The 24925-nt window shown below is 49.3% G+C and overlaps 1 protein-coding gene across 3 annotated transcripts in view; it reads left to right on the forward strand.

Annotated features, from left to right (window-relative positions):
* The window catches only part of VARS1 (valyl-tRNA synthetase 1), a 365643-nt gene that overhangs the window by 115614 nt on the left and 225104 nt on the right, over positions 1-24925 (forward strand). For all 3 annotated transcript variants that reach the window (XM_069635138.1, XM_069635139.1, XM_069635140.1), the window contains exon 16: positions 21323-21426. In XM_069635138.1, coding sequence (XP_069491239.1) covers positions 21323-21426 — 104 coding nt within the window. The remainder of the gene's footprint in view (positions 1-21322; positions 21427-24925) is intronic.

Raw genomic sequence — 24925 nt, forward strand, 5'->3', positions numbered from 1 at the left:
TTCTCTCGCCAATCAATACAAGGATTATGTGTTTCCAACCAAAGTATCCCCAGTATTATTTGGAACTGCGGGGATTTGATTAAATCAAACACAATAGTCTCTCGATGCCCATCCTGACCCAATAGTGTCATCTTTGCGGTGGAATGAGTTACAGGCCCAGAGGCAATTTCAGTTCCATCGACTGTGGTGATGACATCCGAAGTGGTCTTTTTGCAGAGAGATAGATTCATCCTAGAAGCCAACTCGTGGTCCACATAGTTTCCTATGGCCCCGCTATCAATGTATGCCCTCACTGCGTGCATACGTGATGGATGCCTTGGATCTATAAGGACCATTGGTATGATGAAGTGCGAGGTCTGAGTATCCTTCTTCAAGCTCGGCAAGCGGACCTCTACGCTTGTCGGGCGTGGTCGTTTCCCGAATCAGGCTCTGTTTGATTTTTATCAGCAACTCTGACTACTTTTTTAGATGTTTTTATAGGGCAATCACGTAGAAAATGTCCTGAGGCCCCACAGAACAGACACAATTGCATCTGCCGTCTTCTTTCTCTTTCCTTTTGAGTTCAGATTCCCTTAACCCCCCCCCGATGCATCAGTTCTGATGCATCTGTTCCTTTGAGGGTAACATTGGGTTTAACCAATACCCGATTCTCGAACTTAGCTCGATCAGCCTTTCTATTCTGAAGTCGGTGGTCTAACTGGACCACTAAGTCTATATATTCTGCACAATCCTGAGGTGGGTTCACAACTTGGGCCAAAACGTCTTTGAGTTCACCCCGAAGTCCACAATGAAATAATGTAATTCGTTTTACCTCTGGCCATCTGGTTTCCACCACTAACCTATTGAAAGTGGCGATATAGGTTAGTAGATCCTGGTTACCTTGTTGTAATGATAAAAGTTCGTTATCCAGGGCCTGTCCCTGTGAATGTCTGGCAAATAGTCTTTCCATGCTCAATTGAAAACCTTGAAAATCCCGAAGAAGAGGGTCATCCTGGTTAACTAATGGAATTGACCAATCCGCTGCGCTGCCACTAAGATATGATAGTACAAAGGCTACTTTGGTTTGGTCGTTCGGAAAAGCTCCAGGTCTGCATAAAAAGTGCAAGCGGCATTGGTTCATAAACACGGCAAACTTTTTTGGGTCCCCAGCAAAACGTTCGGATGGAGCTAAAGGAATGCTCCCTGGTAGAACCACTTGCACAGGATTGCTCGATGAAACAGGAGTTGGATTCCCCCCGAGTCCAGGTAGTGGTGTTTGCCCAGCTTGGTTTTGCAGTAATTGTCTAGCAAGATCATCAGTGCGCTCCTTTGACACAATCAGTTCTCTCCTGAGGGCATTAGTCTCTTGGCGCGCGGAGTGCACTTCTGCCCTAAGTTCCCCTAACAATAGGGCTAGTAAGTCGGTTTCTGAGGTTTCCATAACGCCCGGGTGGGGATTTGTAGATAGGCTTTGCGTTCTGTTACGCTCACCTGGCTCCCACAGGGGCGTCGGTCGGACCCGGACAGCTGCGGTCTCCACCCAGGTGATGCGTAGTGCAGCAATGACTGACTGGATCTGCCCTCCTAATCTTGTCTGCTTAACCCATAGAAATATTCTCCTGCAAGTGGAGAGATGGATTTAGCCACTTGTGGATTCAAGTGATGGCACCCCCACAGTCCTCCCCAACTAATCACCTCCGAAATACCCTCACAGCAATCTCACCTTATATTCTTGAAAGATGAGCTCTCCATCCTGCGTGGATTTGCAGGGGTGCATCGATTCCAGTTACTTCACTGGTTTGAAGGCTCGGGAGAGTTCCGGAGAGTATTGACTCTGAGGTTCCTGGTGAGGACCAGTAAGTATTAAGTTCATAGAGTTCAATATGTCCGATGTTCACTCTTGTTCTCCCCTTCCTTTCTTGTCTTGCAGCTGGCTTGTGAAAAGATGCTCTTGTGGCAGCTGGTGGCGCTCAGGTAAGAGTCTGTATTACCCGGCGCTGTCCGGTAAATGTTGCACGAGGAAAACGTGTTTTGTCTCTCTTTACAGATGCGGCACGTGAAAATATGGAGAGTCACAAAAGGATGCCTCCGGTGGTAAATCGGGTAAGTCTATGGTGGTAAGAATTACATTTGTTGGTTCCCCTGGCTCACCTTGTGGTTTTCTTTTGTCTCCTAGGTGCCGAAGTTCGGCGAAGAAATGATGGAGGCAGCGCCGACCCGAAGGATGCTGTGAAGACTGGTGAGTATGGCGCGGCGCTGCAGCTGCGACGCGTGCAGAAATGATGTTCTTTACAGGTCCGGAGACAAGATGGATCCAGAAACAGGTGTGGAATAGAAATAAGTTTGTTTTCTAACCTTGTCCCTTTCTTTCCTCTTTGTTTTAGGAGCTCCGGATTCGAGGCGGGCGTGGCAGAAGACTGGATGCAGGCTGCAGGCACGGTGAGTGTTACGCTGCTGGATGCAGAATAACGCAAAGCGCATGTTGCTGGTCGGGTGTGGTTTAAATAGCCTCAAAAGTACTTCCAGGTAAGAAGTCCCTAGAACCACACCCGAGTAAAAAAATAGTCCCTGTAGAAAAATAGTCCCTTTCAGGCTTCATGTTGGATTGGAGTCATTTGCAGCATGGTCTGCCTGAGGTAAGTAATGACTATGAGCCTGGCGCCTTGGGCACCAGGACTGATTCCTACTATGACCCTGGCGCCTAAGGCGCCAGGACTGAACCCAGATAGCCCCTAGCCGGGGCTGCTGAGGTTTTACTAAATGTCTGGATGCCTGCTCCCGGGGCTGATGGACTTGGTCCGGATGCCTGGGGGTAGACATCATGACAGCCACGCCCGTCCCCGACCCTTTCAGGCTCGACTATGGTCTTGCTACAGAGACTACACCCGGCGACAAGGGCGTACATGAACATCGCACTAAACGCACAACCCCTACGCCATCTTCGACGTCTTAGTCGAAAAAGGCGAAAGCGCCAACGGGTCCGTCGAAAATTTCGACGGTTCCCTTGGATCGTTTAGATCCAAAGTCTTCCCCGCATCCTCAACAGCACATGACGACTGGGCAAACAATAATTAATAAGGGCGCTACTCCCCAATCTACACGCGCCGAAGTTTTGGATTCCGAAACTTCAACCTTTTACAAGGCCTCTACAGGCCCGAAAGTTACGACTAGGCCTCTACCCGGCACTCCGACCACTCGGCCTTCTGGTTCCGCGAACGGCTTTTCGGCTACCGCTACATTGTCGAAGGCTTTGTCCCATGACGATTCCGTTACTATCAGGAGGAGCATTGGTAGGATCACAGCGGCTGTGGGCCTTACCCCGGTCCCGCAGAAAGTTATGGGCCAGGCCGTGGAAAGATTTTCGACGGACTTGGGCCGCGATTCCGATGACTCTTACGTGAATAGTCAAGAGCCTCTCTCAGACTCCCTGAGAAGTTCCTCTCGACGCCAAAGGGCGGAGAATGTTGTTCCTCCCCACCTAGGCCCTTTTATGTCCTCTAAATGGACTACTGAAATATTTGAGGGGTGCATGGATCGGCTGGAGCAGATTATCAGTTCTGCTGACCAGCCTCTGCCGAAAAAGGCTCAGGTAGACTCTAACGTTCAAATACAAGATGTGCAGCCTCAGGCTTCCCAACAGGAAGACGTGGCCCACATGGACACATACAGGGACATTTATACTGAAGAAGAGGAATCCTCTTTTCTGGATAATTATGGAGAAGATCAACTAGAGACTACGGAGAACTGGGAGGAAACCCAGCAAGAAGGACAGGATCCTTGGTCACATCAAGATCAGGACTCTGATATTTTGTGTGTCGATTCTCCTCTTTCCACTCCGGGTTGCTAGGTCTCCCCTGTGGATGACCAGGTAGCTTTCAACACCATGTTGAAAAAATCAGCAGAATTCTTCAAAATTACCACTCAAGAGGCTTTGCCTGAGCAGGATTTTGTGGAAGACATTATTAAGGAAAAACCTCCCGCAAGTCAATCCATTCCCCTCCTTAACTCTGTTAAGAGGCGGATATCTCCATCTTTAGTCACACCTGCCCAGACAAGGGCCGTGAACCCGAGAGTCGAAAAATTATTTCGGCCTTCTCCTTCCGACCCCCTATATATCAAGGGGCATGCCATCCCGGACTCACTCTTGGTGATCACTACTCGTAAGAGGGCAGGGGGTACCCCTTGCCACTGGAGAATCGTCTCCGGACAAGGAGTCTAAAAGATTGTATTCCCTAGGCAAACGTGTCACGTCAGCAGCGGCATATACCATTCGTGTTGCTAATAATACTACACTATTAGCAAGCTATGCCGATGCACAATGGAACCTGCTCCAAGAAGGCCTTCAGGAGGTCCCGGAGCTGGCCAGGACCAAGCTTCTCGCCATTGTTGCGGAAGGAAAACTGGTTAACCAGAATGTGGTCAAAAACATCCTGGATACTGCAGAAACATCTGGCAGAGCCCTTGCACAAGGGCCTCTTCTGAAAAGACACGCATGGCTGCGTACATCAGGGTTTAGACCTGAAACTCCGGCCTCCCTCATTAATATGCCCATCGAAGAGTCTAACCTCTTTGGGAAGGCAGTTGATGAAGCGCTGGAGACAGCCAAGAAGCAGCATGAGACCCAAAGTCTCTGCGACAAATTACACAAAAACCCTCGTCCCAGAGGGGTAATAACTCCCGGTGGTCCTTTCGAGGTCAAGCATGCGCCGGTCAAGAAATGCGGCAAGGGTAGAGGCAGAGGCCCCAATCCCAGAGGAGCCACGGCCTCGGGTCAGAAATGACCACCAAGTCCAGGTCCCCTCCCATGCCTCCCCGGTCTGGGGGCGATTAACATCTTTCCTCAAGGCATGGGAGGGGATAACTTCCGACCAGTGGGTCCTAAAGACGGTCGCCCACGGTTATTGCGTGGAATTCTCCCGACCTCCACAGTTCAGAATGCCACGCTCACGATGCCTTTCACCGGATCATCTAAAGATCCTGATTCAAGAGGTGGAAGCACTGCTGGGAAAGGAAGCCATAGAAGCCGTCCCTATTCTTCAGGTAAACAAGGGTATTTATTCAGTGTACTTCCTTGTACCCAAAAAGGATCTCAGCATGCGTCCTGTTCTAGATCTGCGCCCAGCGAACAAGTTCATAAAACCCCCAAAGTTTTGCATGGTAACACTATAAGAAATGATCCCATTTCTGAAACGGGGGGACTTCATGGCAACATTGGTTATGAAAGATGCATACTTTCATATTTCAATGTTGCCAGCGCACAGAAAATACCTGTTCAGGATCCAGGACAAACACTACCAGTTCAAAGTACTCCCCTTTGGCATCGCCTCGGCGCCAAGGGTGTTTACCAAGTCCTGGCAGTGGCAGCAGCACACCTGCGCAGACCATCAGTCCCAGTTTACCCTTACCTCGACGTCTGGCTCATTACGGGGGACTCGTTCGACGCTTGTTTTTCGAACACCCAAAAAACAGTAGATCTCCTCTTCAGCCTGGGCTTTTCAATCAACGAAAAGAAGTCCAGCCTAGTCCCCAGCCAAGTAAAACAATTTCTGGGGGCACTAATTCGGACGGAAGACGGTCTGGTCTTTCCCTCCAGCGAGAGGGTTCAGAACATGCTCTCTCAGATTCCTCAATATGTAGCCAGTCGAGAGGTGACGGTACGCAAAGCCATGCGGTTGCTAGGGATGACGGCGTCATGTAAATACTTGGTTCCTCACGCGCGGCTGCGCATGCGTCCCATGCAAGAGTGGCTCAACAGCCAGTGCTGTCAGGCCAGCGGACAATGGGAAGATCTGGTAGTTGTCTCGCCAGCCCTCATTCTCTCTCGGCAGTGGTGGTCGAGGGAAAACCTCCTGAAGGGAAAAACCGTCACCACCCCTGCAGTGGAAGCCACTCTCACGACAGACCATCTCTCACGGTGTGGGGGAGAATCACCTGCTTCAGCAGATGGCACACGGAGTGTGGTCCCCTCAAGTAGCATCCAATCATATAAACTTACTGGAGCTATTGGCAGTGTTCAAAGCATTGAAAGCCTTTCAGGTACAACTGCAAGGGAAGACGGTGCTGATCTTAACAGATAGCACTACAGCAATGTATTACCTGAACAAACAGGGGGGCACTCACTCTCCAGGGCTATCCAAGCTGTCCCAAAACATTTGGATATGGGCTCTCAAACACAAGATGTTTTTGTTGTCCCAACATGTTCGAGGGGAACTCAAATCTTCTAGCAGATGTACTCAGCAGAGATTTTCCTCTGCCAGAAGAATACGAATGGGGACTGCACGAAGACATTGTATCCAGCATCTTCGCAGAATGGGGGTTCCCAGAGATCGACCTGTTCGCTACTCAGGAGAACGCCCAATGCCAAGACTATGCCTCCAGGTACCCCCAGAACCGGTCCAAGGGGAACGGTCTCTGGATAACTTGGTCGGGGAAATTTGTCTGCGCGTTTCCCCCCCCCCGCCCCCCCCGACTCCCCTTCTCAACAAGATAGTGCACAAGATGCACCAGGAACCAGTTACCATGATACTAGTGGCCCCTATGTGGGCCCGCCAACCCTGGTTCGCTCACCTGATGGAAATGTCCCTCTCCCCACCAGTCAAGCTGCCCTGCCCGTACAGCATGTTGTCTCAGGACATGGGGGAAACCCTACACCCGTGCCCCCAAACCCTGAACTTAGCAGCCTGGCTCCTGAGATCATAGAGTTTGGACACTTGCAACTCCCTCAGAGGTGCATGGACATACTCAGGGAAGCGAGGAAACCCAATACACGTTATTACTATGCTAGCAAGTGGAAACTTTTCGTCATCTGGTGCAATTCCAAGGGTGTCAATCCTATCGATTGTTCACCCTCACACATTGTGTTGTATCTAACCCACCTGTTGGACTCCGGGTTAGTCTTTAATTCCCTAAAGGTTCATCTGGCTGCTTCATCAGCCTACACCACACCACATCACAGCAAAAGGTATCGTGGTGGAAGATACCGGTGATCAAAGCCTTTATGGAAGGAGTTAAAATGGTTTATCCTCCCATCTCTTACCCAGCCCCTGGTTGGGATCTGAATGTGGTTTTAACCAGGCTCATGGGAGCTCCCTTCGAGCCTATGCATGAAGCAAGTCTAAAAGACCTGATTTATAAGACAGCCTTCCTAGTGGCTATCACTTCTATCAGAAGGGTTAGCGAACTACAGGCTCTTTCTGTTTTAGACCCTTTGTTACAGTCCACAAAGATAAGGTAGTTCTGCGCACACATCCCAGGTTTGCGCCTAAATTTATCTCGAAGTTCCATATGAACCAGTCAATCGAACTTCCCGCTTTCTTCCAGAACCCTACTAACATGGCCTAAAGAAGCCTTCACACACTAGACGTGCGCAGGGAAGTCATGTTTTACCTGGAGAAAACTAAACCACTAAGAAAGACTAAACAATTCTTCGTTTCAGTGGCAGCTGGTAGAGAAGGGGATCCTGTCTCTAAATCAGCTATCTCAAGGTGGATTGTCAAATGCATCACACTATGTTACACTCTTGCGAAGAGAGAACTGTCCTTCAAGCCTCAAGCTCATTCTACTCGAGGCACTGGGGCATCCATAGCATTCATTGCAAATGTTCCTCTTGAGTCCATTTGCAAAGCGGCAACCTGGAGTTCTGTACACACCTTTATAAAACTCTATTGCCTAGACACTCATTCTAGGTCTGATTCTCAGGTGGCACAAGCAGTACTAAGACATCTTGTCTCTACTGTTCCTTCTCTCAACCCACCTCCAACTCCGGGTACAGCTCGCTAGTCTATGCACAGCATGTGATTCTAAGCAGATTAACAAGCATCAGAAGACGTGCATTACTTACCGTAATAGCATTTCTGATGATTGTATCTGCTTAGATTCACATGCGCCCTCCCTACTGCCCCGCTCGGGGTGGAAGGAACATAGACTTCTTACTACTTTCTCTCTTTATGTACTCACTCACTATAGCCTTGGGCTCCCTCATGGCAGAAAAAATATAATCGGAGGGACCTCGGTGTGTGAGGGATTTTGGGTACTACACACGTCACTATAGGGATAGTGTTACAGACACGCCTATGCCGATGTCCCCTTTTGGTTCCCGAAAGACAAGATGCAATACTTCGCGGTTACCACTGGATGTCGGACCATATGCACAGCATGTGAATCTAAGCAGATACAATCATCAGAAATGCTATGACGGTAAGTAATGCATGTCATACATGGTGGGTGACGCACACGCTCCTCAAATATTGGTGTCCTCATCTGATATGGGTTTCCTCCAGGTCTCCCCCAGCTGCAAAGTTTTTCTAAGTCTCCAGTGGACTTTAAAAGAATAAATAAAAAGTATTTTCTTTTTGTAATGGTTGTACTATGTTACTGCATGCCCATTTTAAGCTCAACGGGTTAAATTGCTCTCGATACAAACAACCGTATTTTTCAGTGACGTGCCTCTTTCTCATGTCTGAATTCTATTTGTGTTGTTACTTTTGCTTTCTTTGATACCCCCCTAAACCTTTAGCTGACTGTTTGGTTGCTTGGCTTTCTTTTTTTTTAAAAAAAAACTTTATTTAATGATTGTGGTACACAACATTGCAACAACATGACATTCCGAACAAATCCGTATCAGAGACATCAGTTTTGTAGTATAACATAAAGCATGTTATTACAGAATAGGCATATTGCTGGGGCTTGCCGGGCTGCCACTGGTAGTCAGCTTCGCATAGATATACTCTGAACGGGGCCAAAATGTCCTTTGGTTTACATGTATTCGGGAGGGACAGCACATAGTGCTCCTCACATTCGTTAACGTACATCAATTCCTTAAGAAAGTTGCTCACTTGTGGTGCCTGCGTACTCTTCCATTTCTGCAGAATGCACTTTTTTGCCACCACGTATGAAATGTTAAAAAGTGTTCTAGTTACCTCTGACTGTTTTCCTATATCCCCAAACAGATATTTTTGCGGTGTAAGTTCTGCCGGTATCCGAGTTACTTCCTCTAGGATTTTTGCCACCTCCCCCCAGAATACACGTGTGTGTGGGCAACTCCAGTACATGTGCATTGAATCTGCCTGATCCGCCCCACACTTCTGACACCTGCTGGGGTCGTTCTTTGTGAATTTCGCGATCTTTTGGGGGTGTAGTGCAACTTATTCAATACCTTAAATTGGATAAGCCAAAGGCCCGCGTTCATGGAGACCCTCTTGGTCAGTTCACAGTATCTCCCCCAGGATCTTTCAGTTATGGCAGCCCCCAGGTCCGTTTCCCAGGAGGTCTTTATATTGTTTACCGATGGAGTGTTGGCCTGTACATCCATGTATAGTCCCGAGACACTGGTCCCTGACCGGGTTGACAGGGCCACCAGGCACGGGTGCGACGGGGGCTCCTCTCGGAACATTGGCCACCTGGCCTTAAAGGCCATTCTCATTCTATGGTATTGTAATATCATCAATTGGTCCCTCCCCATCCCCGTTTTCAACTCCTCCAGTGTTATAAATCTGCCATTGGGAAATATGTCTTTAATTTTAAATTCTCAATCCAGGTCCCATGTCTTTTGTACATTCGGATCATATGTGGGTGCTATATCGGGGAAGTTCCAGAACGGGGCCTCAGCGTAATAAGGCGTTTCCAACCCGAGCCTACGGTAAATTTTGGACCATGCACACACAGTTGTACTCACTAGGTCGAACAGACACTCGTCTATATGCTTTCCTTTAAAGATGACTGATCTTAAGTCGGTTGGGCGTGCAGCATGTTTTTCTAAACAAATGTGGGGTGAGGTGTCCTGCTCATCATACCAGTGTTAACAAACTGAGCTTATGCTACCAGATAGTACAGTTCAAAATCTGGGGCTGCTATGCCCCCTTGATTGTAAGGTTCCACCATTTTCTCCCACCCATGGGTGTAATTTTAGGGGGGGACAGGGGTGTTTGTCCCCCCCAACTTTCATGGCACAAGATTTTGTCCCCATTCATTTGAATGGGGCATTTTCTTTTTCAGATGACATGTCCCCCCCCCCACCTAATTCTGGCCACCCCCCCCCCCCCCCCCCGTGCCAGAGAAACTCCACTGCGAAGGACCTGAGAGTATCAAAGAATCGCCTACCAGGCCATATCGGGACATTAGTAAATATATATGTAGCCGTTTAGGGAGAATGACCATTTTCAATATAGCCACCCAGCCAATAAGTGAGATGGGAAGTTTAGCCCAGAAGCAGAGTTTGGTAGAGATCGTGGTCAGCAGGGAGTCGTGGTTGTTCGAGAACAGGGATGTCCCATCACCTGACACAATAACCCCCAGATATCGTATCTTGTCGGGGGACCATTGTAGGCCGTGCGTGTTACTCGGACATCTAGTGGCAGGAGTCAAAGAAATAATTTCGGATTTGGAGCGATTAGTTTTATAGCCTGAGTATTCTGCTAATTTGTGTACGGTGTCCATTGCTGGCCCCAGGTGTATGTCTGGCTCCCGGATGTACAACAGGGTGTCATCCGCGTATAGTGAAATGGATTGGGTTAGGCCCGACATCCGTATACCCCTCTGTTCCTGGTGTTCCCTTATTGCTGCTGCAACTGGTTCCATAGTAAGGGTGAATAGTATGGGGGAGAACGGGCAACCCTGTCTCGTACCCCTACCCAGCTCAAACCATTCTGACATGGTGCGATTGGTCAGTACTCTGGCCCCCGGGTTAGTGTATAGTACCTTGATGCTTTTAAGGAAGTATGGGCCTAATCCAAATTTCTCAAGCACCATGAACAAGTATGTCCAAGACACTGAATCAAACGCCTTTTCGGCATCTGGGGATACTGCCACCGCCTGGGCCTCTGGCTGTAACGCTCACCTGATTCCCACGGAGGCGCTGACCCAAACTGGACTGCTACAGTTGCTTCTATGACTATGATGAGGCGTAGAACTCGGAAGACGCTCTGGGCAGAACCTCCGAATATTGACTGTCTGGCTTGTAAGGTGAGTTTTCTGCAGGTGGAAGAAAAAGGGGTAATTACAAGCTAGTTGGATAAGTTCTCCCACCAATCTTCTGCTTTTCCCACTTCTTGGTTCTCGACTGGTCTCCACGAACTCTCACCTTTGGTTTAGTAAAGCCGAGCTCTCCATCCTGCTTCTGGTGCAGGGGCGCGCGGAATCCAGTTACGTCACTGGATGATTTCAGTGTTTAGGCTCAGTGTCCTCTTGTGGCTTGTAATAGTCCTTCAGGTGCTGAGGAGCTTTTGGCGACACCACCACTGCTGTGCAAGAAGAGGCTCGTGAGTATAGAAGATCTGAGGCCGCTTCTGAAGGAGCACCCTTTTACAATGTCCTTTTCTGTCTTTCAGGTGCCGAGATGCTGTGGGCGATGCCGCCGCTGTTGGACGTGCGGTGGCACGTAAGTATAACTGAATTGTGGCCGTTTCCAAATGGGTGCCTCTGATAATGTCTTTTCCTTCCTTTCAGGTGCCGAAATGCTGAGGGCGATGCTGCTCCGCGTGAAGAAGCGCATAAGTATTAATGAATTGTGGCCACTTCAAAATGGGCACCTCTAATAATGTCTTTTGTCTTCCAGGTGCTGGGATGCTGCCGAAGCGAAGGCCGCAGTGAACTCCGGTGTGATCATGGATGGATAAGGTAAGCGAGCGCAGCTGCGAGCGTGTTGCCCGTTTTCTAACCTTATGTCTTTATTTGCAGGTTGTCGGAGACTGGACTCTTGTGGCTGAATTCTGGTGAGTAGATGTTCCTGTGCCTTTTCTTCATCCACAGGTTGCTGCTCGAGAAGCTGAGGGTGTGTCTGGATCTGGAATGCAGGAGCCGACTCGGTGAGCGTCCTGCTGCTGTTGCAGAATAACGCGAAGCACGTGAATTCTATCGGGCGTGGTTTAAATAGTGGGGGAAGTGCTTTGGTGCGTATTCTTCCTCCAGCCTCACCCAGGTAAGAAAAGAGTTCCTGTAACAGAGGATTGGTCCCTCCCAGCCAGTGGCTGGGACTTCACCCAGCTTGGATTGTTCTAGGTGAGTATGCAGCATGGTCTGCCACAGGTAAGTCCACCCAATCACTACTGCACACTTTAAGAATATGAGCCCGGCGGCCATGGTGCCGGGACTGTGGTTCCTTAAGAGCCTGGCGCCAGAGGCGCCAGGACATGGTCCAAAGGGCCCCTGTAGGGGTCTGCTGGAACCGGGGGTGTGGATGATGAGCCTGCTTCCGGGGACGCTGGGCCAGTCTTGGCTCCTCGGGAGTAGCGCTCATGACACTGGCTTAATCTGGGCCATAACACCAAACAGCCTATGCAAATTCAGTGCCGTCGAACTGGTGGGGATAAATCCGCATTGGTCTGGGTGTTCCAACACGGGCATATTGGGGAGGAGCCTAGTGGGCAGAATTTTTGTGAATACCTTGGCGTCACAGTTTATAAGGGATAGGAGTTGGTACGAGGACATCTCGCTCGGAGGGCGCCTGGGCTTAAGGAGTACCGTTATTATTGCCTCCCTCATGGACGTCGGGAGTGTCCCAATCTCTATGGCTTCCTCCCATACGGACAGTAGTATCGGGGCTAGCTCCTCACGGAGCTCCTTATACAATTCGGCACCCAGTCCGTCAGAGCCGGGTGCCTTACCACTGGCTAGTGATTTAATCGCCTCCTTTATCTCATCTACCGCAAGGGGCTGGTCAAGCAGCAGTCTATTCTCTGCTGACAACGTCGGGAGCGTAATGTTATCTAAGTATTCCTTAATGGCTTGGGGAGTTTTCAGGCCATGATTGGTGTATAGTTCTGTATAGAATTGGGAAAATTCTCTATTTATACCCTCCTCACTTGTGGTCACCGTGCTGTCCCCTGCTATTATGCTGGAAATCGGGGTATGGTGTCTCTCGGCCTTTATTAGGTTGGCTAGGGTGCGACCCGCCCTGTTGCCCTCGCCATACCGGCTTGCTCTAACTGGGGTAGCCATGTACAGTAGTTCCCTGGTGGCCAGTTTATTAAATTCTTGTAGGTTGCTGTTGTCCGCAAGAGTGCTGTCCTCATGCATGGCAGTGTATCGTTGTTCTAGCTCCCCCAACCGTTTCTCTACGTGCGCCAGTTTCCCCCCCCCCCAGACCGCCGCCTTTAACAGCCCCGTGGATTTGGAAAGCAGGATCCCTCTCACCCATGCCTTAAATGTCTCCCATAAGGTTGCAGCACTGCTGACTGAGTCTCTGTTGGTCTCAAGGAAGAATTCTACGTCGTTGAGCTTTACATTTACTGCCATGAATCCATTTTGGACCAGTGTCTCCAGGCGGTCCAGGGGGTCTTCTCCCCGCTTGTCGTGTTCCTGTGGGGTCCCATCGGGCGCCCTGTGTGGCTGGGAGCTGGCGAAGGAGTCCATCGGGCCGGTCTTTTTCCCTCCTGCGCCTTTCCTTTCGGTGGTCCTATGTGATGCGGTGCACGGCCTTAGAGTGGACTGTGTCCTCCGACGTATTATATATTAGTGTATGACTGTCCAAGTGAGAGCAAACCCGGCGGGCAGTGTGGGAGCGTTTGGCCGTCTGCATCCCTACTTTCTGTAGGGTGTTTAAATGTTCATGCGTGCCTCCTGCGGGGCCAGGATCTTTGCCATGCAGGTCCCAGGAATGGGTTGCAGTGACTGACCCCACACGACTTTCAGCGGGGTGTCCCCCTGCACCTCTCCAGGCTTGATGTTTTTTTTTTTAAAATTTTTAATTTTTTTTTTCCCCTCCCTCTTAGGTTTCCCCCCCCCCTTTCCTTTACGGCGGGGCTGCCTAGGACTGTCCTTGTCTGCCCCAGGGTGTTGGTGTTTCAATTTCCTGTTGCTTGGCGTGTCACGCCAAGTGCCAGGGGGAGGGGGATGCGGTCTTCTATGCCCCCTTTAACGCCCCCCCCCCCATGCTTCATGCGTTGCTTTGTAACAGGGCGCTGTGTTCCTTTGAGACGCCGGTAGTGGTTCCTGGGGTTTATCCCCGGGGCCGCCCAGTGTTTACACCCCAAGGATTTCGGCTTGGCACTTGTGTTGGTTATCGTTGGGGGGGGGGTGGGCGCACACCAAGCTTCACTTACTCAATGTGGGGGTTGCCGCATGACCCCCCCCCCCTGCGTGTCTCTGCGGTCCTTCTGTGTTCTCCTTGCGGGGAACGGATAGATTGATCCCTCGGCGGTCGCCGCATCACTGTGCACAGCGTGGCTGCGAGAGCCCCACAGCTGACCTCGACTTCCCGGCAGGGCCTCCGCTCTCCTCTCCAGCTGTGCCCAGCCTCGGGTGGCAATATCCCTCGCCAGAAGCTCCTCCGCGGTCCGGGTCGGGGGCGGCAACACTGCCCTTTGTGTTGCGGGCAACGCGGTACGGAAGTAACCGCAGCGCCCCTCCCCCTCTGCGGCCCACTCTGGACAGCTCAGCCCCGGCACACAGTAGCTTTTCTGTGGAGCCAGCGGGCAGTTCCCCCTGGCCACCGAAACTCTCCCAGCCCAAGGTTGCGAGTTTCCTCCAACGGAGTCGCTCAGATTTTGGGGTGCCTGCTCCGGAGGTCTTCCGCCACTGCAATCTTCCTTTCTTGAGCGTTTGGAACGGCGCTGAGAGGATTGATGGATGTTAGGATTTATATAAGAGCCGGAGCTCTCTCTTCAGGTGGCCATGTTCGTCTTACGCAACAGCGCCCCCCATGGTTGCTTGGCTTTCTATTTGCTTTGTAAGTGATTTGGAAGTCTCCCTACAGTCGCAACTCATGTCGGATGTGCTGATCGGTTAGGAAATGTTTTTCTATTTGCTGCTTTCCGCCCATAGACTTCTATGGGACACCCTTTCTTTCTGCTTTGTTTAGACTCATGCCATGACTTTTTGAAAGCACAGCCTTCTGCATGACTTCCCTTGTCTTTTTGCTCATTGTTATAAGGCAACTGATCAGCCCGTAAGACTGCAGTAAGAGCCTGCCTCTCTTTGTGATCTTTTTGCGTTGTTGCAATTGCACACAACACCTTGAAGTGCAATGCGGTAGGAATACTTTATATCCTCACAACGTTTTCTCAAATTGCTTTTTGGTTACATTTACAATGTGCCTAGGATTGGCAGGTGGCATCAGATATTTTTCTTCCGTGTTTTATACTTTTATGCCATGATGTGGCAGGCACCCTAAGATGGCAGTGCCACAAGGTTGTGTTCTATCCTTTAGCCATAATGTTCTTTAGCCTTCTCCCTGCCTTCTTGGGTCTGGAATTGCCATATGTAGGAAGCCATTTCTGAGAGAAAGCTGCTACTTTTCCAGGTAAAGAGGTGGTTTGTGTGAGAGCCCAGATCTGGGGGCTGGGACTGCCTGGTCCCAGTAAACAGCCTGGTGCCTGAATGTCTCTCGCTGTGCAGATGTTGTTGCCAGCGGTCATCCATGATTGGATAGGCACTACCAGTTTGTATGGTGCAGATCCTTACCATTGGTGGGCTTGGGCGAGCTTCCAGCCCAAATCGTGGATAACAGGACTCCTCCTGCATTCATTCAATAGATCATCGTTGGATCCATGACCCCTATGCAGAAGAGCAGCCAGTTGACGATCCCTGCAGCTGACGATCCCTGCAGCTGACGATCCCTGCAGCTGACGATCCCTGCAGCTGACGATCCCTGCAGCTGACGATCCCTGCAGCTGACGATCCCTGCAGCTGACGATCCCTGCAGCTGACGATCCCTGCAGCTGACAATCCCTGCAGCTGACAATCCCTGCAGCTGACTAGCGCCAACTCCATTGAAGTCCCGGGTAAGCCATGCTCCTCTGCCCTGATCAGTGCTTCGACCCCTGGAACGTTAAAACAACCAGTCCTTACCTCTGCTCGATGGTCCCTGCCTTTTGAACATTCAGAAGTGTCCATCCATGGACCAACTGGTGGACTGACCGGCTCTTCCCTAGTCTACCTCGCTGCAGCCGCCATCGTAGTTCTGAGTGCATTTTTGGAACTTGGAGGATCTTCAACTTGTACTACAATACACCTGCTCCTGCATTCTTGCATCGACTAAAGCCATGCAGGTCCTGCTTCCTTGTTTTGTCCTTTGAAGATCACCTGTTGCTGCCTGGACGGGTGCGGGGGTGGTGGCGGGGTGGATTGGTGGGCAAGGATAACCCTATACCCATCTTTGTGCATTTCTAAGGAAGCTATGGGGCACTGTACTCGCATCAAATATAAATTGTGCTTATGGTGGCATGCACCATTTTACAGAAAGAACTGGTAAATGTATAGTCACCATGCAGCAAGTGCATTTCTCTTAGGTCTAGTATGCAAACTAAGGAACTAACCCTGCAGGTCTAGCGGGATTTTTAAGAATTTGAAAGGCCTGCACCCCTCTTCCTGAGAGTAGTCACATTGTGAGAGTTTGAACTAACCTGGGTAAACTGTACACACACTGAAGGTTGGTCTTCTTGAGACTTTCCCCACAGGATGTCATGAATGCCTCCAGTGACAGAGACTTAGATGATAGGAATCGGGTTCTCGCAGTAATGTCTGTGGATGGAAAGCAGCAAAAAAGAAAATATTTCCTAACTGTTCTTACCTTGTAAATTTTTCTCTTGCTTTGCTACCCTACATTGTTCTATTATTGATCTGTGATTAAAATTAAAGTAGAAGTGCTCTGTAGCCAGAGCACCCCAAAAGGGAAGGTGTGTATATGAGTAGTATTTGTTTAGTGCGTTACTTACCTGTTCTTTTTAATTGATAAGAGTTGTCCAATGCCTACATAAATATAACTGTATTTCATACATTCTGCCTAATCACACTCCAAGAGCCTTGCTTATCATCATTCACACTCCCAGATAGTTTGACTAGACATTGATGTCTTTCCCTGCTCAACAGAGTAGGGTGGCTTCACATAATCTGTCCACAGGGCCTGTTAAGATGGCCCCCTAGTTATGGTGAATAGGGAGTCTAAGGGCCTGTTTCACAGAACGTTTCCCTATGGCATTGCACCATTATAAAACACTTCCATGAATCAGGCCATAAGAGTTTATCCAAAACCCAATCCGGGTAGCAGCGGCGAGCAGTCAAGGCTTAGTCTCAGGAGAGTGTGGGCATGGTCAGGGGTCCCAATAAGTCCTACCAGAATACCACACACACAATAATTCAGCTTACAATCACTTATAAAAATATGTATTTATTCAGGCCTTTAAGAACACACAAGTAATGAAACTAGCATGTAGAACTATCCCACAAAAAGCATACGACACGAACATATACATTCACCAGTAGGTTCACTTACAGTGCAGCAATCATTTAACCAGGTAAGTAATTGGATGCAGATGAAATTAATAGAAACAGTACGATTCCAATTCCCTTTTCTTAAGAGGTTCAGCCCTAAGATGTACGGGGCCTAGTGCTCAAAAGTCACTGGCTCCAATACAAGGTTTCTCCACGGAAGGTATTCTCTGCAGGGATGCAATGGGCTTGGGTGGTGATTTAAAACCGTTCCAAACTATTTCAAAGTTCAGTAACATTTTGTCAGAAGACAGTTAAGTTTTCCTCTCTTCCACACCCAAGGCTAACCCAGGGCAGGATATTTGACCCAGGTTCGACAACCAAAAGGGGGGTGATTTGGGGGGAAGGCACAGGTATGCTTAATTACCCCCCTGACTCTGAATTTCCCTGGGATCACATTGGATCGTCAGGGGGTGTGGGGGTGAGGGGAGGTTCACTCAGAGCGTGGTGTAACATCCTTTGTTCAGATGAGGTGACCAGGGGTTGCAGGTTCGAGTGCTCTTCCGGTTGGGTGCAACTGCAAGATGCAAGGCCAGTCAAAGAAGAAATGCAGACTTTCATGATTCAGACCGCTGCAGGATACTTCACAGGATGGAGGAAGTAGAGTTCCTACCGTCGATCACTATTTTGCAGGCAGCGACAGGTGTCCTTCCAGCTGCTGTCAAAGAAGCTGCACCAAGACAGGTTCCCTTGATGCTAGGAAGATTAACATTCAGGAGAAGGCGAGCACAAACTGCGACCACTAAAGTTTCTGGATTGACCCTGGAACGGCAACGATTCTGGTGAGGTAGCCAAAGAGGGAGATCGTCAGTCCACCGGGCAGTCCAGGGTAATTCCCCAAGGCTCTAGAGGCATGCAACCTCAAAAGATGTTTAGACTTGTTAGTCCCACTAGTGAAAGGGTTGAAGCACCGACCAGGGTCTTCTAAGATCAGGCATAGGGCTTCACCGGGCCAATCACTGGAGAGGAGGCTGGTCCGCTGCAGAAGTCGTGCTCTGGTTGTCAACAGGCATGCTTTTCTTCAAAGGATTCTTGGCTCCAATGTAGATCTGAAGAATGGCTGCAGGAGGAGTCATCTTATCCAATACTGGAGCTGAAAGCAAGTACAAGCCCACCAATGGAAACTATCTGCACCATTCAAACAGCCAGTAGTTGCCCAGTCAGGGACAACTACTGGTCTTACATCCACCCCCAAAAGCAGACTTTCTGGCACCCATGATGTGGACTGGGACTAGACATTCCCAGCCCCCTTCATGGGCCACACACAAACACAAAGGCTCACTAGCCTGCGTAATCGGCAGCTTTCCAGGGAAAGTGCATGGTCTTTATAAGGACTGTACTGCCCTGAGAAGGCATGAAGAAGGCCAAACTATAATATGGGTAAAGAACAAGCGTACATCTTATGGCACAGCCATTTTAGGCCACTAGCCACGTTTATTAGCTATATATGCGTTATGCACATACAAAATAAAGCAAAAACAATTAAAAAATATATATAACTGGTGCCACCTGCTTGTCTTCATGCAAATATCAAAATAACCAAAAACTCCAAATGTAAAAAGTTTGGGAGATACAAAGTATCCCCATTGCACTGCACTGTAAGGTGCTGTGTGCAATTTAAAAATACAACATTTCTAAAGAGAAACAAAGTTTCTTAGTACTGATAGTCTGAAGGACTGACTGGTTTTGCAGTAACAAATGAGCAAACAGCCAGGCAAGTGAAGCTGAAGGCTTCCACTCTGCGACCCCTCCAGCAAATCCAGAATAGGGCAGCAAGACCTATCCTTGGCCTTAAGCCCAGGGACCACATCTCTCCTGCACTAAAAAGCCTTCAGTGGCTCCCGGTTGCTGCACGGATTCAATTCAACTCCCTCTGCATCATCCAAAAGGTGGTCTGGGCCCGGGGACCACACCATCTACAACTTTATCTTACTAAATACTCCCCCGTCCCCCCCACCCCCCCTTCCCCCTCTAGACCACTACGCTCCCCTGGCTCTCACTCTCTATGTGTAAAGCGTTTGGCTAAACAGAGAGCAGGTGGTCGTTCGCTTTCCTCAGCTGGCTCCCTCCTATGGAACAGCCTCCCCCTCCCTCTGTGCCTTGAGCAGGATCTTCTTAAATACCAGAAACTCCTTAAGACTCTCCTGTTACCACATCACTTACCTGTCGTAGGGGGTGCTCCTCTTCACTTACCTGGGGTAGGGAGCGCACCTATGGGTCCCGGCGCGCCCCATCCTGGCGCTGCTATCCACGTTACCGGCTGGGGGGACCGCGGTCTTCTGCGGCACTCGGCGCTTCCGGGGTTTCTGTGTCTCGGGATTCGCGCATGCGCGGAAGGCCGCGTTTTGGTCTTCGCGCATGCGCAGTCCACGAGACGCTTGGGAAGCCACAAGCTTGCTTCCCAAGCCTCGTTCTGGGCACGGCAGGACTCGGGGACAGCACGGCTTGCGTTCCAAGCCTCCCGGGTGCTGCCAGCCCTATTTAAGGGATGGAATCTTGAGACTCACCGCGTCTCAACGCGGTTTGTTTCCGGATCGTGTTTTTCGCTCCTGCAGCCTTCCGCTGCGTCCATTTTTTCCTTGTTGGATTCCTGTTCCTCCTGTTCCCTTCTGTTTCCTTGGTTTTGGTCCTCCCTTCCCTTGGTTCCCTCAGGCTGCCTAGCTCTTCTCCTTCCCTCTCAGCCTTGCTTCTCTTCAGCCTTGCCTGCTGCAGCCTTCCTGTAGCCTAGCCATACCCTGCTATGGACTATTCACTCCTGATCAGCCAAATTGCCTGCTGCCTACCCTGAGCCTTGCAGCTACAGCCTTGGACTACTCTCCTCAGACCAGCCAACTTGCCTGCTGCCTTCCTTGTGCCTTGCAGTCACTGCCTTGGACTATCTACTCAGCTCAACTATTGGTCCCCAGCCGTTTCCTGGAACCTTCCTACTTCTTTTGTGGACATTAGCCTAAAATCTTCAGCCTACTTTTGGGGTCCTCTCAGAAGTAGGTTCCAGCATACAGTCCGCAAGCACCGGCCCTCCAGACTGCCCAGGCGCCACGAGAATCAGGGAGGTGCACACTTGTGGCGTTGGGAGCTGGTCCACCCCTAGCCCTGTTGACACCAGGGAGAGGGCTGCACCGGTTTCTCGCGTTACACCTTCTGCAGTCATCTGTCGGACAGCCTGGCGACCTCAACACGATCAACTACCGGAAGTTCAGGTACTCTGCGCCCTAGAGACGCCATCTTTAACATCTCTTTACCTCCTCCTTCCCTTCTCCTCGCCCCTGCTTACCACACAGTTGCTGTATTGGTGTCCTGGGCCCTTATGCATCCTCGGGGCCCTGACATCTCGCACCCAGTCGGCTCAGCTCCTGTCTATCTGCACTTGCACGAATACCCTCCACACTGGAGGCTCGCACTTACACCCCTCGCGGCTCCAGGATGTATAGCACTCCACATTCCTAGCACTTCATCTGTGGCTCACCCATGAACTCAGACTCCACAGCATTGACCCCTTGCTTTCTTCCTTGCTGCACTTGCACGTTCTGAATACTCAGAAGGCATAGTAGGTTTGTCCTTTTTTTTTCCTCTCCCCGCCCCACCCCACAGCTTTTATATATTGTTTTTAACGTACTTTAATGTATTTCCCACTCCTGCTCCCTCACTTGCCTGTGGGGACTTTGAAACATTATTTTCTTATTGTATAAGCGCCTAACAAGCAAACAATAAATAAATAAAAAGTTAGGTCAGGATTAAAAAGAATGGGGTTCCATGAATATTCCATAACAGGCCTGCTTCTGAAAATGCATCTCAACACCAGTACAAAAAAAGACCAGACATTTCCTAAGGCTTGTGCCGGAGGCACTGTTTAGGTCTTTCATTGTAACGGAGAGACTGAGAAGTTGCTTATTGTTCAGTTTGAGGAAATGTGACCTTTAAATGTGAAAACACCCCGTATTGTTGTCCTCTGTTGGGTTAAAAAGCCTAAAGTGTGTCTGATAAGTTCATGATAGTCAGCTGTTTTCTTAATTCTTGGAACATTTTCTTCCTCTGACCCTCCAGTTCTTGGGTAAGAGAGCAGCAAATGTGTGTATTCCACAGCTGGAAGTGGCCGGTCATTGAATAAGTGTAACATTTGTAAATCACTGTGTTCATGCAGGGGATGAAGAGATTCGATGCCCGAAAGCTGGTCTTGGAGGCCCTCAAGGAGAGAGGTCTCTTTAAAGAGGTGAAGGATAATCCCATGGTGGTTCCTGTGTGCAGGTGAGCGCGGGGCTCCAAAAGTGAGGACTTGGCAGGGCGAAATGTGCAATGACCAGGTTTATAGAACATCTCATTTCCTAAAATGTTCTTAATTGTTGCTGCATCCGTTTTCATAGATTAAGTCTGCATTTTGTTGAGTTCACGCCTGGATGCTGCCTCTTGCTTTTTGAACTATAACCCGGGATCCATTCTCAATCTTCCATCAACAGAGGTGTGCCTGATGAATGAATGTTGCTGTTTGTTAAGATGGACTTTCAGAACCAGTCATTGGGGGAGGGTTCTCCGGGCCCCCCAATTTAGTGAGTAAGGTTAAAGACCCGTGGTTCTAGCTAAACTCAGTGAAGGTAGTGTAGCTGAGCAGTAAGGCCTCAACTTCAGAAGATATGGGGATGATTTAGTGGTGCAATGAGACACACAGCACTCAAATCCAATTAGTAAGTTTCAAAGTACACTATTAGGCCTTAACACACTATAATCAGGTAAGTAATATTACTAAATTAAAACTATAAACCTATATACATCCACAGTTCATCCCACTAGAGATCACCCACACTTTTGCTTTTAAAACAGAAGTGGTTCAGCAATGAAGCATGAAACGAGAGGCAGTAGAGTGAATGAGAAACAAAGTAATGCAATGGATGTAGGTTGCCCTGCCTTATGAAAGTATGTCCCTGCCACTGAGAATCAAAGAACCCTATTCGTGCATGGTGCGTTCACTTACAGGACAGTGCATGTTGCATTTGGTGGGACTGATTTTTTGATACACTGGCCTGGTGGACAGATCTATAGAAGGCTAACCTAGTTTGACGGGGACAACTCTGGGAGCTGTAGCCAAACCATTGCAAGGTAACAAAGCAAGTGGTCAAGGCTGAGTTTCTGGAGGGGGGATGAGCCTGGTAAGGGGTCCTCAGTAAGTACACACAGTGATAGGTCAAGGGACACACTTAGACAGTATGTATGGCCATGTAACGCTTAGAAAAATACTATTAGCCTGTAATATTAACACACAATACTAAATAAAAGACACATATATATATAATCACTGGAGAAGGGCAAAATGCATAACAAACCCTTGCAAAGGAATGTATTTGTATGCAGCACTACAGGTCCACAAAGATAGAGCACTAACTTAAAAAGTCCCTCCCTAAGATGTATGGGGCATTGTGCTCAAAGGTTCACCTAAGTTTCTCACAGTTTTGTGAGATGGGGAAAACGCTAGTGGAGGGCTTCTGGGGTCCAATGAAGAGTTCCAAAGGATAGAGGACAAGTTATCCTAGCTTATAAGTGTTCCCCACTTTTGGAATGCTTGTGCGAGCAAGCAGTGGCAAATCCAAACTGTTCTAAAAGTTACCAAACCTTTAAAAGGGTGATCAGGGTTATAATTGATTATTCATAATGTACTTAATAGTCAGAGGTTTCTAAGCGCAGACCTGGGGATTGAACCTGTGTTGGCGATCACGTTGCCCCTGAGCTATCCTCCCGAGACAGTAAAGTACGGTTACAACTCACCCCTCCATACTCAGATTCTTTCAGGACTTGGCAGGTCTTCTGAAGAGGGTCCAAAGTAGCTTTTCCCTCCTTGACCCCAAGCCTCAACAGTACCTCTGGCTTGAAGAAGAGTGGTCCAGCTGGATTCTGTCCTATTGCAACGGTGCAGAGACTGGGTTCCTGAACCTCAGTTGTGGGGACAAGAAGGAGGATGTCTAGAGGGCTCCTGTGGCGGCAATTTGGAGGTAGTCGGCAGCTACAGGCTCTATTCGGATCAGCGGTACTTCACAGTTTCAGGGCTCGGTAAACCGCACCAAAGCAGATCTCGAAAACCGGTTGGGCTTCCTTCACTCTTTGGGTCCTCCACTTTGGTGAGGGGACTCGAGCTCTGGTCTTCCTGCTTCTGGGGGTCCTTGGGAGACTCTTGTAGCTTCTGGCCGGATTTCAGACGTTGCACTCGACTACGGGTTTCTTGACCCTTGGCACTCGGTTCTTGCAGCAGCGAAGAAATACAGCCAATCGGGGAAGATGGTCCAGTGGCGTTTGTCTCTGGGTTAGTTGGTCCCACTAACATAAGGGAAGACGCCATCCCTTCCGGAGCTTCTCTTGTTGATTAGATAAAGGAGTTTCAGCACAGCAGCAGGGCTTGATTAGGCAATTCAAAGGTCCAGGAGGATGCAGCAAGCTTTGTTCACGTTTTTTTCGTCTGGTGTTTCTCCCAGTGGTCGACTCTAACTCTAGTCCCAAAACCCTCGCCTTTTAATCAGGACTGGTTGCATTCAGGCATTCCTAGAGACAAAGGACAGGGGAGTTTCAGAAACCTCCCTCGCATCCTGCCTTTCCAGACACACTGGAGCCAGAGGCGGGCTTCGGGGTTGAAGACCGCCAAAGGCAAAACGAAGAAAGGGCTCAACTTGGCCTCGACGCACAAAGTAAAACCCAAGAAAGACCTCACAAACAGAAAATGGAGAAAAAGAAGACTGGAGCCATTTTGACAAAATGGTCACCCATGAGTGCTATACTGCTGCTGAGGGTTCAGCCTGCGGTAGAAAAGCACAATGGTTGAAAAATTCCCACCAGCCATTTAAAGTAGGGAGGATAACATTAAACAATCTTACATGAGAATGTAGGATAAGGGGCTACGAGGTAACCCCCCAGCACTCCACATACGATGGTGTGTGCGCTGGACCTAAAAAGAGAAAGGGTAAGTAAAGTCAATTTCACTTTACTATTCTTGGAAACAGTAGTTCACACAAGAAAAGGTATTTTAAACCATCTGAGAAATCTAAAGGATTTCCCTGTGACACTGCACTGACGGTGCTGTGTGTCACCATACAAAACGTAGATGCCTATGGAGTTTGTCAGACTCCAAAAACAGAGGAAACCCATAATCCAAATCAGGTTGAAACACATGAGAGAGTGAGAAAAGGTCTCACTCACTCCAGGGTTAAAATTAAAAGTCCTTAAGCCCAGCAAAAGAGCTGGGGGTCTCTAAGGTTGAAGGGATTTAGCATAGAAATTAGAATTTTCCCTAACAGCAGCTACAAGGTGATCCAGGGGCACATCCAATGGTTCTTATTCGCAGGACTCCAAGCCGACATCGAGAATAGATGTTCCCTCCACTCCAAGGGCCGAAGCTCCTTTGCAGGACTTCGGAAGATAACCTACTAGACAGGGCTCTTCCAGGATAGCTGCAGAAGGCCTTCTTCCAACATGTCCACGGTCTCCTTACACTTCTTGCAGCTGGACAGGATTCTTGGCTCCCTCAGGTTTTCTCCAGGATCTCTCTGGTACTGGTGCTCTTCTTTTCCATGAAGCAGGTAAGAGCCGAAACTCCTCCTAGCCAATAAAAGAGCTGACACACACACACACACACACACACACACCCCCCCCAGCACATCCTGTCCCCTCCCCTCTGCTCTACCCCAAACCCTTTGCACCGCCAGCAGTAGTGTTCCAATCAGGTCCACTGATGGCACGGCTCATGCATACCACTCAAACACTGAAACTA

This window comes from Ambystoma mexicanum, chromosome 13 (assembly GCF_040938575.1).
Source record: "Ambystoma mexicanum isolate Mex_15411 chromosome 13, UKY_AmexF1_1, whole genome shotgun sequence".
NCBI lineage: Eukaryota > Metazoa > Chordata > Amphibia > Caudata > Ambystomatidae > Ambystoma > Ambystoma mexicanum.